This window comes from Mobula birostris, chromosome 11, assembly GCF_030028105.1.
Source record: "Mobula birostris isolate sMobBir1 chromosome 11, sMobBir1.hap1, whole genome shotgun sequence".
Classification (NCBI taxonomy): Eukaryota; Metazoa; Chordata; class Chondrichthyes; order Myliobatiformes; family Myliobatidae; genus Mobula; species Mobula birostris.
In genome coordinates, this window is record NC_092380.1 from 89,030,784 (window position 1) to 89,049,193 (window position 18,410).

The following is an 18,410-nucleotide window of genomic DNA, read 5'->3' on the forward strand; positions in this document are numbered from 1 at the left end:
CCAGTCCAGGTAGAATCCCTTCCAGTTCTCAGATCTGTACCATCAAAGTACCTATCAAGATTTAACCTGAGAAAAGTGAATTGGACATCTTTCGCAGAATCCCTTCATCAACTTATCGATACCATACCACCAGAACCTGATCATTATGATGAATTTGTCCGACTAATCTGGAAAGTAGTGCAGCAGAACATACCTAGAGGCTGCAGAACCAAATATATTCAGGGATTGACTAGGGATATCAAGCAAAGTTAAGATGAGTATGTCAACTTATACGACCAAGACCCGTTTGGTCAAGACACAATTGAAATGGGAGAGTCAGTTCTGTCCCTACTGAGCCAAGAGAGACAACAGCGTTGGCAGGAACTGATAGAAAACACAGACGTGACCAAGAACAATAAGAAGGTGTGGGCAACTGTTCGGAAACTCAACTCAGACAATAGACCACGACAGAGAATTGCTGCCGTAACACCCAATCAGGTTGCCCACCAACTGGTACTAAATGGTCGACCAAATAACGAGGAACGGAGGCAAAAGAAAAAGCAACATCAGGAGATGGAGGCAGCTCTCTCAAATGGGAATAACAACTTGCCACCTCTCACCCTAGAAGAATTAAAGGATGAAGTATCACAGCTAAAATCCAACAAAGCTGCTGGCATAGATGGGATTCTTAATGAATTCCTTAAACATCTTGGACCTAAAGCACTCCACTGGCTTCTGTCCCTTTTTAACTGTTGCCTAAGATCATTAAAAATACCCATGAAGTGGAGAAGAGCCAAAGTTGTTGCTCTCCTAAAACCCAATAAAGACCCCAACATTCTGAAAAATTACAGACCGATTTCCTTGCTCTGCACCATCTATAAACACTACGAGAGACTCATACTGAAAAGAATATCCCCCTTAGTTGAAGATCTTCTAACACCAGACCAAGCCAGGTTCAGGCCAGGTCGCTCTTGCTGCGGTCAAGTCCTGAACTTAACCCAGTATATTGAGGATGGCTTTGAAATGTGACAAATTACAGGGGCAATATTCATTGACTTAACAGCAACATATGACATTGTGAATCACAGAGGCCTTCTACTGAAATTATCTAAAATGTTAAAGAACTAAACCACAGTCAAAGTAATAAGAAGCCTCTTAGAAAATCATAGATTTTATGTAGAAATGAATGGAATTAAGAGTAGGTGGCGTCCACAAAAGAACGGACTACCACAGGGATCAGTCCTGGCACCTCTACTATTTCATGTCTACACAAACGACCAACCAACCTTTCATAACACATGCAGGTTTATCTATGCAGATGACATATGCATAACAACACAAGCTAACTCCTTCCAAGAAGTTGAAGTACGACTTACAGCAGTCCTCGAAGCAATTAAACAGTATTATAAAAAATGGTCTCTGACCCCAATTCCATCAAAAACTCAGGTGTGTGCATTCCACCTGAGGAATGGAGAAGCAGCTCGGAAACTCAAGATCTTCTGGTGTGGGAAGGAGCTTGAAAACCATCCGACTCCAATTTACCTGGGAGTGACACTGGATAGGACACTCTCATTTGCCTCCTACATCCAAAAACTCTGAGGGAAAGTTGGCTCTCACAATTCTCTCTTGAAAAAATTAGCAGGCACGAAATGGGGAGCTAATGCTCATACACTTAGATCAACTGCCCTAGCACTCTGCTATGCACCTGCAGAATACTGTGCACCTGTGTGGGGCAGATCAGCCCATGTGAAGAAAATAGACCCATTGCTTAACGAAGCCTGCCGAATAATCACGGGCACACTGCACCCCACACCCACTAACGTCATTTACAGACTCGCAGGCATTGCTCCCCCAGAGATCCGAAGGCACACTGCAACAAAAATTGAAAAAGGTAAACAGAACTCGGATCCACGGTACCCACTACATCATCATGTGCCAGTTTCCATCTGCCTAAAGTCGAGGAAAAGCTTTGCTACAGTGGAGGAACTACCGCACGGAACATCCCCCCAAACATACAGGATTGACCTCTGGCAACAAACAGAAGCCAGAACCCCACCAGACAATACAGTGCAAGACCCCACAGAAATGTTACCAGACGGGGCACTGCTTGACAGACGGAAGTGGTGCACTCTCAGAGCGAGAGCTGGAGTTTGTAGGACGGGAGACAATATGGTGAAGTGGGGTTTAAAGACCAGCGAATCCTGTGAGTGTGGCGAAAGGGTGCAGAACATTGAACACGTTCTTTGCGACTGCTCACTCTCGCCTGATTTAGCTGACACTGACCTGCTCAACATCAACCAAACAGCACTAGAGTGGCTGGCTGTCTGGTGTGACAAGCTATGATGATGAGTACTTCTGCTATGGTACCTAATTTACAACCCAAGTCACATAGAGGTTGCTGAGACAAAAAGTATTCAGTAATTTTTCAGGATCTGGGCATCAGCAGCAAGACCAGCATTTATTTTTCTATCCCTTTCTCTCATTGAGAAGCAGTTGGTGAGCCATTGGTCACCCGTGGACTTTCCCTCAGCCTATACTTAAGCTACAATGTGACCATCTCTCAAAGTGTACCTGTCTTAGCCTCACAGATGCACCACAGTGATTTTAGCCACAACACCTGAGGTGTGGAAACTTAGCTGGTGCTCAAGACAATGCACATGTTTGGCAGCATCGCACTTGACACATCCATGACATCCAGCATGGTGCAGGAAATGCAGTAGAAGTGCTGCTATTTTTGCATCTCCAGTAATAACTAATAAGCTATAAAATTGCCAGACAAGACTAATCATCCACCTCCCTGACTTGCACTGATAGCAGCCCATTGAACTGAAAGATAATGGTGAGAATCTCTCTCAGACCATATACATCGAAGCTTCCTTACATACCAAAGTCCACTCTGCAAACACTTCATGCTCTGGTTCCTAGTGTCCATTTTTAAGTTAGGTGAATACTTGATCTCGGTTTCAAGGACTTAAAGGATTCTCTTGGTTTCATTCTCTTCAATTACAAACACAATACAGAGCCCTCCCAGAATGGCTTGCTACATCTTCATACAAAACTGCCAAAAAATACACAAAATACACAAAGAAAAATACACAAGGAATAAAAGGTTTATAAAAACAATGCTAATTATTCTACTGATGGCACCTCTCAAAAAAAACTAACGTGTTGGATTACAAAAAAGAATACAAAGAACTTCCAGCTAAATGTTTAAAATCTACAAGGATATCTCATTAGCAGTCACTAGGTTTGACTACCATCTTAAAATGAACAGATGGGCATATACAGGTTTTATCTCTTGACCTTGGCAGGATATACATACAACAGAGGGAGAGATGCAAAGAGTCACTGAGGTGGCTGGTTTGTCATCTGAAAAGGGATTGAGCTGGCTTAAGCTCTGTTGTGTTGAGGAGAATTAGAAGTCATCTTCCCTTCCACATTCCAAAGACGAAGGTTTAATAGGTTGATTGGTCACATGGGTATAATAGTGCATTGCGGGCTTGTTGGGCTGGAAAGGCCGGTTACCGTGCTGGATCTCAAAGTAAAAAGTAATTAAAAATACAACATTTTAAAGAGGCTTGATGGGGAAGATATACAGTTAATGTCTTTTCTGGCTGAGGCATGCAGAACAGAGGGAACTGGCTATTCAGGGCAGAGTTGGAAACTCTTCACAGAGAAGGTGGAGAATTATACTCCACCCAAAAGGGCTATGAAGTGTAATTATGACAGATTGAGAGACTTTTAGGTGTAAAGAGCATCAAGGGAGCACAGACAGATTATGCATGGATCTGGCATTGAGGTAAAAGAACAGTTTTGATCTTACTGAATGACAGAACAGGTACGAGAGGGCTACTTCTGTTTGAAATTAAGTTTGCATTGTGGTAGTGACATCTACTAATATTACCATGCATCTATCAAAGGGAGATTGGAGAGTATAAAGTAAAGTGGATTTATTCATTGTAAAGCATTGTAAAGCTTAGTTCATTGTATTCTCTGGACCCAATCTGGCAGCTTTCATGTGATCTCCCATTACTATCATTAAAATGTTGCTCATTTCATAGTCATAGTCATAGTCATAGTCATAGTTTATTGATCCCAGGGGGAAATTGGTTAAATTGTGAACATTTTAGAACAGACTTTTTCATATACAAAATTGTGCAATACACCTGTAAAACTGAAGGAATGACTGCCTGTCTTCCTTGTATACTAGCTCCAATGGATGTTTATATTGCCATACAGAGAGAAGTAATTCAGAAGTTACGATAACACCTATATAGGAATTGGATTTCGTTTATTATTGTCACATGTACAGAGGTACAATAAAAAGCTGATCTTGCATGCTGTTCATACAGATGAAATCATTACACAGTGCATTGAAGTAGCACAAATTAGAACTGTAGGCTATGAAGGAAGAATACAGACAGTACAAGCCTGCAATTCTGCAAGAATTTAGTCAGTCTTGTAACTTGAAACATTGTAACTGTAACTACGCTGAAGAACTAAAATGTTTCAAAGTAAAGGTTGTGGTATATTTACTATTTGGAAAATCTATTGATTATATTCACTATCACATAATTCATTACAAGGTATTTCACAATTACATTGATATAGATTTCAAAATTATATTAACATCATATAAAGAAAATTCCAGCTGCGTAGCAACGAGGCTATGTGTGAGGGAACATTTCCATTCTCGTGCAGCCACGCACCCATGCAGCTTAGAGGGAACAGTGCCCACAATGCTGCTGCATAGGGAGATGTAAGATTTTGATCCAGTAATCTGAATAATTGTATAATTTTCCCAGGTCAGAATAGTATATGATTTAGAGGAGTATATGTATATTCCTAAGTAATTGGTTTTTCTCTTAGGTGGGGTAACATGCAAATTTCAGAGGTGTTAAACAAGTTCTAACAGCAAGTTTTTACAATGCATTATGTAGATCACATAAATTATAGCCACCGTGTGCTGCCTAAGGTCTCTAGTTAAGGGTGACCCTCAGGGTATTGATGGTAAGCGATTTAGCAACACTAATGTGAAGGTACAGTACTATGCACTAACCTTAGGCACATATATGTAGCTAGGGTGCTTAAGATATTTTGCAGAGTACTTTATTTGTCAACATGGAGGGAGAGCAAGTTTGAAAATCTGGTGGGAGCAAAAGATATTGGAAATGGCGAGGGTGAAGCACTGTGGGAGGGGTGTCAGACAGGTAGCAGAGGAGTGCCAAGGGGCAGTGGGTGGCATGGGTGCAGACACACCCAGCCCAGAGACACCAGGCAAGGTTATTTGATTCTAAACAAATTGGTTTATTAATCATTATAGAATGTCTCTCTGGTGCTTCCCAGTTCACCCCATCTCCCTTCCTTTTTTCCCCAACGATGATTCCCCTCACCCTGCTCCCTTCTCACTCTCAGTCCACAATAGAGACCCATATCAGAATCGGGTTTATCATCACTCACACATTGCATGAAGTTTGTTTTTTTTGTGGCAGCAGTACAGTGCAATACATAAAATTACTGCAGTACTGGGCAAAAGTCCTGGGCACCCTAGCTATATATAGTATATATGTATGTGCGCCTAGGACTTCAGCACATTACTGTAAATTGTCCTTATTTTTTGTGAAGACTTGTCATTGTTTGGCACTTCTGTGAAACAAGTTGTCATTTACCAACTCAAACTAAATGTTGTCCAAATGTTTTTTGCCTTCAGGCGTGGGCTGTCCTTTAACAGAGGAGTTGGAAATGGAAGCAATCAACATTTAATCTTCCACATCATTCCTGTTTTTGACTTTATGATTGAGCTAAAATCACGCATAATGCAGGTGATATAGCTAGGATTAAGATACTGCAATGAAGAGCCCTACCGGTGATGTACTGAGATTGGTGACCTTTAAGTGTGGTATGATTCTAGACAGTGGAGAGTTTTCTGATTTATTTCCAATGACTTCAGTTTCATTACAGGTCCTTGATGTTAGCTTTATTCAATGTTGCCAAATTAAGGCACATCACCTCTGTTCAATGCTGTCACATCACTTCAGAAATTACCTCTTTATCACAGTTTGCAACAAGGCCATTATAAAACTGGCAGGAGAGGAGAAGTGACACAGAGGCGACGAGTAGAAGGCCAGTGTAGGGGGTTTGAGATGCCAGGTTACAGAACAAAGAAGAAGTGTACGGTCCTGTGACTGGCTGATGAGAAGTTACCAAACAAGCAGAAAGACTGAAGGAAGAGAAATAAAGAGCCACATCAGGGCGGCGATTGAATTGAAATGTCATACACGCAGACCAACAAGGAGATGATTTGAGAAAATTCAAATCAGAGATTGGAAACTAGTTAACTTGGAGTTAATTTGGAACAATGATGATTCATTGTGTAAGTTTGGATATGGTTATCGAGAGGGAGTGAATCCAGGTGTGGTGAGATTGGAGGAGTATTGTGAAAGATAAATAATTCAGACTAAACTATAAATACAGCTAAGTGGCTATAGCTAAATCAAACAACATAAAACTCATTTTAAAATGAATCTTCAACAAATCTTTCATTTTCTTCTAAGATAAATATGACCAGATTTATATTACATGGAATTCCTTCCAGTGAGTTCTTCAAAGGAATATTCTTGTCCAATTAACTCTAAAGACACATTGATGCATTGTATATCTGGAAAGAAAGTTGCTATTTTTTCCTATTGAGCATAATATTGGTTGGAAAATAATCTAATTTCAAAACCATAATTATAAGGTTTCTATAGAGTGTTTTTGTGCAATTATCAGTACAGAATACCCACATACCTATGTCTTTTAGGCTGTTGAAAGAGTTTGTCATCCACACTCTTTAAAGCATATTGTAACATATGATCTCATTTGGTTATTTTTTAAAGACAGTGTAATAATCGACCCTGTTTGTGTATTATGAATGATATCAAAACAATATTACGAAATTATATTCACCACATACAAATCAGAAAAAAACAACAGCTAAAACAAAACAAAAAAATCAATTCAGACCAAATAAAATGGTACAGAAAAAGCAATCTGAAATAAAAAACAGAATAGGCAGGAAATATTCAGCAGGTCAGACAGAATCTGTAGAATGAGAAATAAAGTTACTACGTTAGATTCAAGAGATTCGACAGATGTTGGAAATTTTGAGCAACACACACTGAATGATGGAGGGACTCAACATGACAGGCAGCATCTAAGGAAGGGAATAAACAATCACCATTTTGGGTCAAGACTCTTCAACAGCAGACCCAGCATGTCAAAAACTAATTCCCCCCACAAATGCTGCTGTCTTCAAAGGTTTCAAATGTACATTTAATATCACTTGCTCTATTCCTCCAGTATTCTGTGTGTGTTGCTTACTATTTTAGATTGATGGTTTTTTAAATTAAATCTCTGAAAAGTTGGACAAAACCTTGCTATGATGTTTTCAATTAGAGAATTACAGTTTAAATATTTCAAATAAATCTATACTTTGATCCAAGCAGTTATCTAAATTCTTGCACCCAAAATGAACGGAAAAATATCATAAAGAAACTTATGCTCAATTGAAAATCATCAAAAACCATCTTGAAAAGTACATGGACAGGAGAGCTTTACTGGGCTGTGGGATGAATGCAAGTAGACAGATCTAGCCCACTGGGCAGAACAATCAGCCTGAAGGAACTGGACCAAAGGGCCCTTTTCTTTGATATATGACTCCAAGTAGTTTTTCGTTGTAAGAAGAGGTGGTTAAATTATTTGTGACTACATCAAGTCAAGCCAAGTCACTTCTTACTGTCATTTCGACCATAACTGCTGGTACAATACATAGTAAAAACGAGACAACGTTTTTCAGGACCATGGTGCTACATGAAACAATACAAAAACTACACTGAACTACGTAAAACAACACAAAACTATACTAAACTACAGACCTACCCAGGACTGCATAAAGTGCACAAAACAGTGCAGGCATTACAATAAATAATAAGCAAGACAATAGGCACAGTAGAGGGTAGTAGGTTGGTGTCAGTCCAGGCTCTGGGTATTGAGGAGTCTGATGGCTTGGGGGAAGAAACTGTTACATACAGTAGTCTGGTCATGAGAGCCCGAATGCTTCGGTGCCTTTTGCCAGATAGCAGGAGGGAGAAGGGTTTGTATGAGGGGTGCATGGGGCCCTTCATAATGCTGTTTGCTTTACGGATGCAGCGTGTGGTGTAAATGTCTGTAATGGCGGGAAGAGAGACCCCGATGATCTTCTCAGCTGACCTCACTATCCGCTGCAGGGTCTTGCGATCCAAGATGGTGCAATTTCCGAACCAGGCAGTGATGCAGCTGCTCAGGATGCTCTCAATACAACCTGTAGAATGTGGCGAGGATAGGGGGTGGAAGATGGACTTTTCTCAGCCTTCGCAGAAAGTAGAGATGCTACTGGGCTTTCTTTGCTATGGAGCTGGGGTTGAGGGACCAGGTGAGATTCTCCGTCAGGTGAACACCTGGCATCAAACTTGCAGTTGAGCTTTCACTATCAACCTCAGGTGTTACGCACATGGAAACCATGTCTAAGAAACAGATTATACACTCTTAAGCATATAATTAATTTTATTTAGCCATAGGATAAAACAACTTGAAGATAAGATGGTTTCATTGCAATGGAAACCATTCAAGAAGAAGATTCATGAAATTTGAGGAAGCATGTTCCCACAAAGAAAATGAATGAGATTGCAAAATGTAGTTTCCTTCTCACAAGATGCACAAGGGGAAGAAGACAGAAAAAGGAAATTGATGACAGACACTGAGAGCTTAAAACACCAAGAAACCTGGAAGAGAATAAAATGTGTAGGAATGGAGTTGGAAGAAGATGAGGAGAGAAAAAAGAAGGCCTGAAATAATTTTGGTAAGTAAAATCTAAGAAAATCCATAGATGTTTTATCAAGGATAACAAATAATAACAGCATGTCTTTATCAAAGAAATAATGAAGGAAATAATAAAGGCTATTCGGGACAAAAAGGTGTCCTGCATGCTGAGGTGGAGAATGTGGTTAAGGTGCTTCATGAATATTTTGCAATTATATTCACAAAGAAAGGTAGGTGATATCAATGCTGTGAGATATTTGATTGGGTGATCATAGCAAAGGTAGAAATGTTAAGGGATGTATCGCCTTTGAAAACTGATTATTGCCCGGCCTGGATGACATATATCTCAAGCTGTTAAAAGAAGCAAAGAAAAATACAGTGGATGCTTTTGATTCTCTTTGGAAACGGAAGTGCTGTCTGAAAACTGGAGGATTGCTAATAATATACAATGTTTAAAATTGAAGAAAAGATAAATCAAATAATTAGAGGCCAGCTCGTTTAACATTGGTGGCGGGCACATTATTGGAATCTATTGTAAGGGGCCATTAAACTTTCATTTATAAAGGCACAGATTAATCAAAGAGAGTCAGTATGGATTAAGGAAAGATCACGCTTGACAAACCTGATTGATTTCTGTGAGGTGGTAACACTGAAGGTCAATGAAAGAAGTATGCTTGAAGTAGCTTACACAGATTTTGGCAAGTTTTTGAGAAGATTGATCAAAAAGGTAAATTTCCATCAGTTGCAGGAAACAAAGGGTCATGGTTAATGGGTGTTCTTACACCATCACATTCATTACCTAGAGCATAGAATATAACAACAGGGAGGTAACCATCATTAGTTCGGCCACAGCTTGTGTACAGCCCATAATTACAGTCTGCATATTACAAAAAAAATGTTATTACACTCGAGATGAAGTGAAGAAACTTTACAAAGTCATTACTAGATCTAGAAAATTGTAGCTATGAAGATAGATCAGCTAAGCTTTAATTGCTTTCAATATTTTAAAAAATTCAATGAACAATTAATTCACATTTAATAAATCAAATTATAAATGTCCAGTATTCAAAGCACATTCAATGAACACTATTTTTACTCCTTAAGCAATGAAACATATAAAAACATTAATAATGTAAAATGTGGTATTTTAAATACAGTACTGAAAGAGCATGGAAATGTAAATTGACAATTACAATTTTTTTTGTCCAAATAAACTCTTCACAGATTTCCAGCCGGGTACTGGCATTGATTTTAACCTTAAAATCAATACCTGTACCCAGCTGGAAGCCTGAGAAGAGTTTATTCTTCATATATGCCAAGAAAGCACTTGATCCTTTTTTTTATCCCTTTCACACAATTTGTAAAATGGTCATGAAGTCAAGCAGCCTCACAATTAATTACAAAATAGTTAACAGGATGGTCTTCACAATTCTGCTGGCATTAAAAAATCTTTGGGAAATGAAAACAAAACCTATTTTATCAATTGAACACTGTTCTTCTGGGCTTATTGAACAATGAATTATCAAATTGTTTAGAAAACCACGGAATACTGATACCGCTTACTCTAAGAAATATTGTTTTGCAGAATGCTCCCTCCTACACATAACCAGTATTTTACAGAGCTTCTAAATTCAAAGAATATGGCATCAGAATGGTTTGTTAAATTGCACATTACCTTGCTGCTTTCTGGGAAAGATCCATTGGAAAGTCATGGCAAATAAGCTGAAGTAAGGAATGGTATTCCATTACTGTCAGTAGATCTGAAATAAAAGAATTTGAAATTAAATCAGTTCAGGATAAATCTAGAAATGGTAATACTTTGATACATGAACATGGTTGTGAAGACAAAAGATCCCCAGTACAATTTATTTCTTCAATTGAATTGAATTGATTTTTCTTACATCCTTCACATACATGAGGAGTAAAAATCTTTGTTACGTCTCCATTTAAATGTGCAATGTGGAATCATAGTAATTTATAATAAATAGAACAGTCAATGTAATACAGAGTACACTCAAATCAGCGTGAGTTCATCAGTCTGATGGCCTGGTGGAAGAAGCTGTCCCGGAGCCTGTTGATCCTGGCTTTTATGCTGCGGTATCGCTTCCTGGATGGTAGCAGCTAGAATAGATTGTGGTTGGGATAGCTTAGGTCCCCAGTGATCCTACGGGCCCTTTTGACACACCTATCCTTGAAAATGTCCTGAATCATGGAAAATTCACAACTACAGATGAGCTGGGCCATCTGCACCACTCTCTGCAGAGTCCTACGATTAAGGGAGGTACAGTTCCCATACCAGGCAGTGATGCAGCCAGTCAGGCTGCTCTCAATTGTGCTCCTGTAGAAAGTTCTTAGGATTTGGGGGCCCATACCAAACTTCCTCAACCATCTGAGGTGAAAGAGTTGTTATTGTGCCTTTTTCACCACACAACTGATGTGTACAGAGCACGTGAGGTCCTCAGTGATTTGGATGTCGAGGAACTTGAAGCTGTTTACCCTCTCAACCCCAGATCCATTGATGTCAATAGGGGTTAGCCCGTCTCCATTCCTCCTGTAATCCACAACAAGCTCCTTTGTTTTTGTGACATTGAGGGAGAGGTTGCTTTCTTGACACCACTGTGTCAGAGAGATGATTTCTTCCCTGTAGGCCACCTCGTTATTGTTTGCGATAAGGCCAATCAATGTAGTGTCATCGGCAAATTTAATTAGCAGATTGGAGCTGTGGGTGGTGATACAGTATTGGGTATATAGGGAGTAAAGGAGGGGACTCAGTACGCAGCCCTGAGGGGCTTTTGTATTGAGAGTCAGAGGGTTGGAAGTGAGGGAGCCCACTCTTACAACCTGCTGGTGATCTGACAGGTAGTCCAGAATCCAGCTCCACAAGGCAGGGTCAAGGCCGAGGTCTCTGAGCTTCTTGTTGAACCTGGATGGAACTATGATGTTGAGTGCTGAACTGTAGTCCAAGAACAGTATTCTCACATAAGCATCCTTCTTCTCCAGATGTATAAGGACAGTATGTAGAGCAGTGGCTACTGCATCATCTGTCGATCGGTTGTGTCAGTAGGTGAATTGTATGGGGTCTAGTTTGGGTGGTAGCAAGCTGCAGATGTAATCCTTAACCAGCCTCTCAGAGCATTTATTCTATGAAATGCAGTTTTATGGCTAAGAAGATGCCTGAGCCACTTGCAATATGTCTCCCAATATCAGCAAAGTGTCCTTTGGATAGTAATTTTATGAACAAGGTAGTGCCAATGTGGTCCAATTGCATTGAGACTATCCCATGAAGTTTCGATTGAGCTCCAATTGGTAAGGGAGGAAAGAGGTACTACATAAATGGGTGACATCGTCAAGTCTGTACCTGATGTCACATAAGTATCAGGAGCAGTAAAATAGAACTTGAAAGAGACTAATCTATTTTTGTAAGGATGCAATTTCAATCAAGAAACGCATGTCAGCACAGTAGTTTTGCACAATTGAATATAAAATTGAATGTTAATTGATGTAATTTCTAAGATAGCATATCTTTGGCAACACAGCATTGGGTCTGATTCCTTCATCAAAGGAACCAATTTTAATTTCAAGTACAGAGTCTTACTTTCAAGGTTTAGTTTCTGCTAAAAAGCATAAAATATGCAGTCTCTGGGCCTTTCATAAGCGAATGGTCCTGAAGACCACAGTTATAACATTGGAAATCTGTGCAAATTCACAGACAGTTTTTCCAATATTTGTTGGTATACAAAATAAAGAAAATGCACCAGTAATTCAAAGGTAAAAGAAATTGCATAAGATTGAAGTCTTTGAGGTCCAATATAATGCCTTTCACTTGTAATGGAGAAGGAAATAAATGATCCTAGTAAAAGAAAATACGCAATGAAAACTCAGACCCCTCTAACATGGTGAATTAGGATAATAATCAAGTTTCAAGTTTTAATGCCAAACAGTCTAAAGTTTTTGATTAGACGTTTATTGACAAAGTGGGGGGTATTACACTTACTATACAAATTACTGTAACATACTACAAAGTGCACTAAAACTGGTAATAAACAATCGTTATCTTCAGCCAAATGGAAAGAAATTTAATTTGAAGAAGAAAATGGTGAGACGTTTTGCTGTCTAGTAATATCCAAAATATGATTTCATTTTCATGATTTTAATAACAGAACTATTCCCTTTCAGAAGAGTCTCAAACAGTATTGCTTAACTCATCAAGGAGCAGATTGTAGTCTTTGCAATTCTCTCTTCCTCCCTAGAGTTCCCATTACTCCTTCCTCCCCACATCAAATTCAGACATTGCTCTGTGGGTAGCATATTGTTTTTCATGACTGGGTAATATTAATATTTTCATTGTAACTTCCTCTTCACATGTACTTTCCATCATACTAAATATAGAATAAAGACTACTTTTCATAAGGGCAAGGTCATAACCAAACCAAGATTCTTGGAAGAGATTATACCATGTGAGATAGGTGTCTTGGCTACTCAATCCAGAAATTATATGGGATCAAAAAATAGCTGCAGTAGCTGGAATGTAAAGTGAAACAGAAAATGCAAAAAGCACTCATCAAGTCAAGCAGTATCAGCAAGAAGAGAATAAGACTGATGTATTGGGTCAAGGATACTTCTGAGACCTGAAATACTGACAAAACAAATATGCTTTGTTGCAGGAGAAGGGTTGGGTGCGCACATATCAAAGTGATAATTACTTGGTACTAATAACCAGAAAAGGGAAATGAATGAAATTAAAAGAGAAATGTAGACACATCTATGAAGAGAAGAAGAAAAGGAGAGGTAGCCAAAAGATATTAAATTCAAAACGTAAGTCCTGCGAGCTTCAGCGTAAGGTGCTGCCCTTCAAGCTTATGTTATGTATCCCTGGAACAATGTAGCAAAATAAGATAGAGAAGTCAGAGTGAGAGTGAGGTAGAGAATTAAAGCTCAGGGTCATTCTTGTGGAATGAACTCAGATATTCTGGAAATTGCTTACCCAATCTGTATTTGGTTTCTCTGCTGAAAGAAGATCAACTGAACTACTTGCTTCACATGGAAGGACTGTCTGCATGTGCATGGTGGGAAGGGTGAAGTTAAAAACCATTTGCTTCCCCTCAGTTGTCTAATCCACCATAGGGTTGAAGTTGAAAGAGTGGACCAGGGTATGGTGAAGTACCTGATTTATTCTGAATGCTGAAGGTGAGGGAAGGAGAAGATGTGTCTGGTGGTGGAGATGCATTGGAGGTGGCAGAAACTATCGAGAATGATTGGGTATACATGAAGACTGCTGGATGGAAGGTGAGATCATCCAGGTTTTAAACAATGAGGTCTACCAGGTTTCTCCAGATCTGGGACCTTGAGAAAGGGGTACAGGTTACTGTATGGCTTTGAGAGAATACAAGGTATCAGGCTGAGGAGGGAAGATCGTCTAAAGAAATGAGTTCATTGCCTGTCTGGAAGACAACGGCAGATGCTTAGTGGTAGAATGATGGTCCATGTGAGTTGTGAGTGTCTATTTTGCTTCTGCAAGATAGGCGCCAGTTCACCAAACCACAGGGTACCACGCTTGCTAGAAGGTATAAATATGATAACATTGGGATTTGTCCTTTGTGACTAAATGCAAATTCAAAATGGATTAGTTTAGTGGAAGAGAAGTCAGTGGGGAAAAAACAATGATAAATGTTGCATTGGCTGCTAGTGTTGAGAAAATACAGCGAGGTTAAGAATACAAACAATAACAGAGGATGGTTCACATCAATTTGATTTGGTTATGCCATTGTTTTCCAGCATAACTGAATGAAATCATGTGGGGAAAAGGGGGAATGGAGTCAAATTGCCCAGCCACTAACGTGTTGACAAAAGGTCAGGATGACAGTTAAGTTGCAATTCTGATTTATACAAAGAATCATATTATGGTACCAACAGCAATCAACTCAGTGGATCATTGTTGGCTCTTCAAATGCCATTAGCACCATACTCGTATCCGTTCCCCAGGGATTACACATTTTACCCTTGGAGTATTATCCAGTTCACTTTTGGAGGCTATTAATACATTTACATCCAACATCCTTCCAGTCCTGAAAACTCCATATAATAATAGCTATATGCATAACTTTTTCTTTTGTCTTGCGACTTCTGATTGTTAACCCTATTCTTTAAACCTGTGATTACTGCACACTCTACCACTGGAAACTATTTCCTTTCATATGCTCCATCAATTCCCATCATGATTTAGAATAACTCTAAAATTTCAGTTTCCTGTTTTAAGGACAATAACCCCCATTTCTCTGGTCTCTCAGAATAAGTGAAGTCATTAATCTCCAGTGCCATTTCATCCACCTTCTGTCAAAATCCTAAACATACTCTTAAACATGGTGCCAAGAAGTAGCCTCCATGCTCAAGCCTAACTTGTATAAATTTTTATACTCCTCATCTCCACTTGGAAAGCCAGAGATCAAATATTTCTTTATTTAACAAAAATCTTCCCAGTATGTTCTTCCACCTGCAAAGATTCATATGCATTCCCAGGTGTCATCGTTCCTGTATCCCCTTTTAAAACTGTATAATTTGGCTTTTCATGATAATTACATACAATATTTGAAACTAATAAAGATGAACAAAAGGATAATCAGTTAATCTCAACACAGTAAAACCAATCATAAGACCATAAGACATTGGGAGCAGAATTAGACCTTATGGCCCATCAATTCTGCTCTGCTATTCAATCATGGCTGAACCTTTTATTTCCCCTCCTCAGCCCTATGCCCTGGCCTTCTCCCCATAACCATTGATGCCATGGCCAATCAAGAACCTATCAATCTCTGCCTTAAATACACCCAATTAGCTGGCCTCCACAGCTGCCTATGGAAACAAATACCACAAATTCTCCTCCCTCTAGCAAAAAAGTTTCTCTGCATCTTGTTTTAAATAGATGCCCCTCTATCCTGAAGCTGTGCCCTCTTATCCTAGGTTCCCCCATCATGGGAAACATCCTTTGCACATCTACTCTGTCTAGGCCTTTCAAAATTCAAAAGGTTTCAGTGAGATCCTCCCCCAAGCCCCCAATCCTTCTGAATTCTGGCAAGTACAGGCCCAGAGCCATCAAATAACCCTTCCTTTCCCAGAATCATCCTTGTAAGCTTCCTCTGAACGCTCTCCAATGCCAACATATCTTTTCTTAGATAGGAAGTCCAAAATTGTACATAATACTCAAAGTGAGGCCTCACCAGTGCCTAATAAAGCCTTAGCATCACATCCCTGCTCTTATATTCTAGACCTCTTGAAATGAATGCCAACATTGCATTTGTCTTCCTCACCACTGGCTCTACCTGCAAGTTAACCTTTAGGATGTTCTGCACAAGGACTCCCAAGTCCCTTCGCATCTCAGATTTCTGGATTTTATCCCCGTTTAGAAAATAGTCTGCACATTTATTTCTTCTACCAAAGTTCATGACTGTGCATTTTCCAACATTGTATTTCATTTGCCAATTTCTTGCCCATTCTTCTAATCTGTCCAAATCCTTCTGCAGCCTTCCTGTTTCCTCAACACTACCTGCTCCTTCACCAATCTTCATATCATCTGCAATCTTGGCAATCAGGCCATCTATTCCATCATCTAAATCAGCGATATATAGCATAAGAAGAAGCAGTCCTAACACTGACCCTGCAGAACACCACTAGTTATTGGCAGCCAACCAGAAAATGATCCTTTTATTTCCATTTACTGTCTCCTACCAGTCAGTCAATGCTCTAACCATGCCAGTAATTTTCCTATAATGCCATGGCTTCTTAACTTGATAAGCAGCCTCACTTGCGACATCTTGCCAAAGGCCTTCTGAAAATCCAAATATACAACATCCACTGCATCCCCTTTTATCTATGCAGTTGTAATCTCCTCAAGGAATTTCAACAGATTCGTCGGGTAGGATTTTCCCTTTGTCCTATCTTATCCTGTGTCATCAAGTACTTCATAACATCCTTAAAAATTGACTCCAACATCTTCCCAACCACGCAGGTCAGGCTAACTGGTCCGTAATTTCCTTTCTGCTGCCTCCATCCTTTCTTAAAGAGTAGGGTGACTTTTGCAATTTTCCAGTCTTCCATAACCATGCCAGAATCCAATGATTCTTGAAAGATCATTACTAATGCCTCCACAATCTCAACTGTTACCTCTTTCAGAATCTTTGGGTACAGTTCATCTGGTCCAGGTAACTTGTGTACCTTTAGTTCTTTCAGCTTTTTGAGCACCTTCTCCCTTGTAATAGTAACTGTGCTCACTTCTCTTCTCTTCTCTCACACCCTTCACACCTGACACACTGCTAGTGTCTTCCACAGTGAAGACCGATGAAAAATTCTCACTTAATTGATCTGCCATCTCCTTGTCCCGTTATTATTTCTGCAGCCTCATTTTCTAGTGGTCCTATATCCACTCTCATCTCTTTTTTTATTGTTCATATACAGTACTTGAAAAAGTTTTCTCTATCCACCTTGATACTGTTTGTGAGCTTGCTTTCATATTTCATCTTTTCCCTCCTAATGATTCTTTTAGTTGCTTTCTATAGGTTTTAAAAGCTTCCCAATCCTCTACATTCCTGCTAATTTTTGCTTTGTTGCATGCCCTTTCTTTTGTTTTTATATTAGCTTTGACTTCTCTTGTCAGCCACAGATGTACTATTTTGCCATTTGAGTATTTCTTTGTTTTTAGAATACATCTATCCTGCACCTTCCTCATCTTTCTCAAAAACTTAAGCCATCCCCACCAACATTTCCTTCCAATTTACTTTGGCCAACTTCTCTCTCATACCACCATAATTTCCTTTACTCCATTGAAATACTGCTACATCAGACTTTACATTCTCCCTATCAAATTTCAAGCTAAACTCAGTCATATTGTGATCACTATCTTCTTTTACCGTAAGCTCCTTAATCACTTCCGGTCCATTACATAACACCCAATCTAGTATAGCTGATCCCCTAGTAGGTTCAACAACAAACTGCTCTAAAAAGCCATCTTGCAGGCATTCAACAAATTCACTCTCTTGTGATCCATTACCAATCTGATTTTCCCAACCTGACCAACATGTTAAAATCTCCGAAGACTATCATAACATTGCCCTTTTGACACGCCTTTCTATTTCACATTGAAATCTATAGTCCACATCCCAGCTACTGTTTGGAGACCCGTAAATAACTGCCATTAGGGTCTTTTTACCCTTGCAGTTCCTTAACTCAACCCACAAGGATTCAATATCTTCTGATCCTATTTCACATCTTTCTAATGCTTTGATCCCATTTTATTTTTACCAGCAGAGCCATGCCGGTCCCTTTGCCTACCTTCCTATCCCTCCTATACAATCCCTCCTTGGACATTCAGCTCCCAACTACAACCATCCTTCAGCCAAGATTCAGTGATGGCCACAACATACCTGTTAGTCTGTAAAAGTGCAACAAGATCATCCACCTTATTTCTGATACTCCATGCATTGAGATATAACACTTTGAGCAATGTACGTGCTATGCTTTTTGATTCTATAGCCCTAAAGCACTGATACTCACCCTGTTGGCTGTAATTTTGTCCTATCATCTGCCTGTCCTTCCTGACAGTC

At 39.5% G+C, this 18,410-nt stretch overlaps 1 protein-coding gene across 1 annotated transcript in view; it reads right to left on the reverse strand.

The window, feature by feature from the left end:
• The window catches only part of cstpp1 (centriolar satellite-associated tubulin polyglutamylase complex regulator 1), a 283,345-nt gene that overhangs the window by 73,829 nt on the left and 191,106 nt on the right, over window positions 1-18,410 (reverse strand). The window contains exon 4 of the mRNA XM_072272685.1: window positions 10,493-10,577. Coding sequence (XP_072128786.1) covers window positions 10,493-10,577 — 85 coding nt within the window. The remainder of the gene's footprint in view (window positions 1-10,492; window positions 10,578-18,410) is intronic.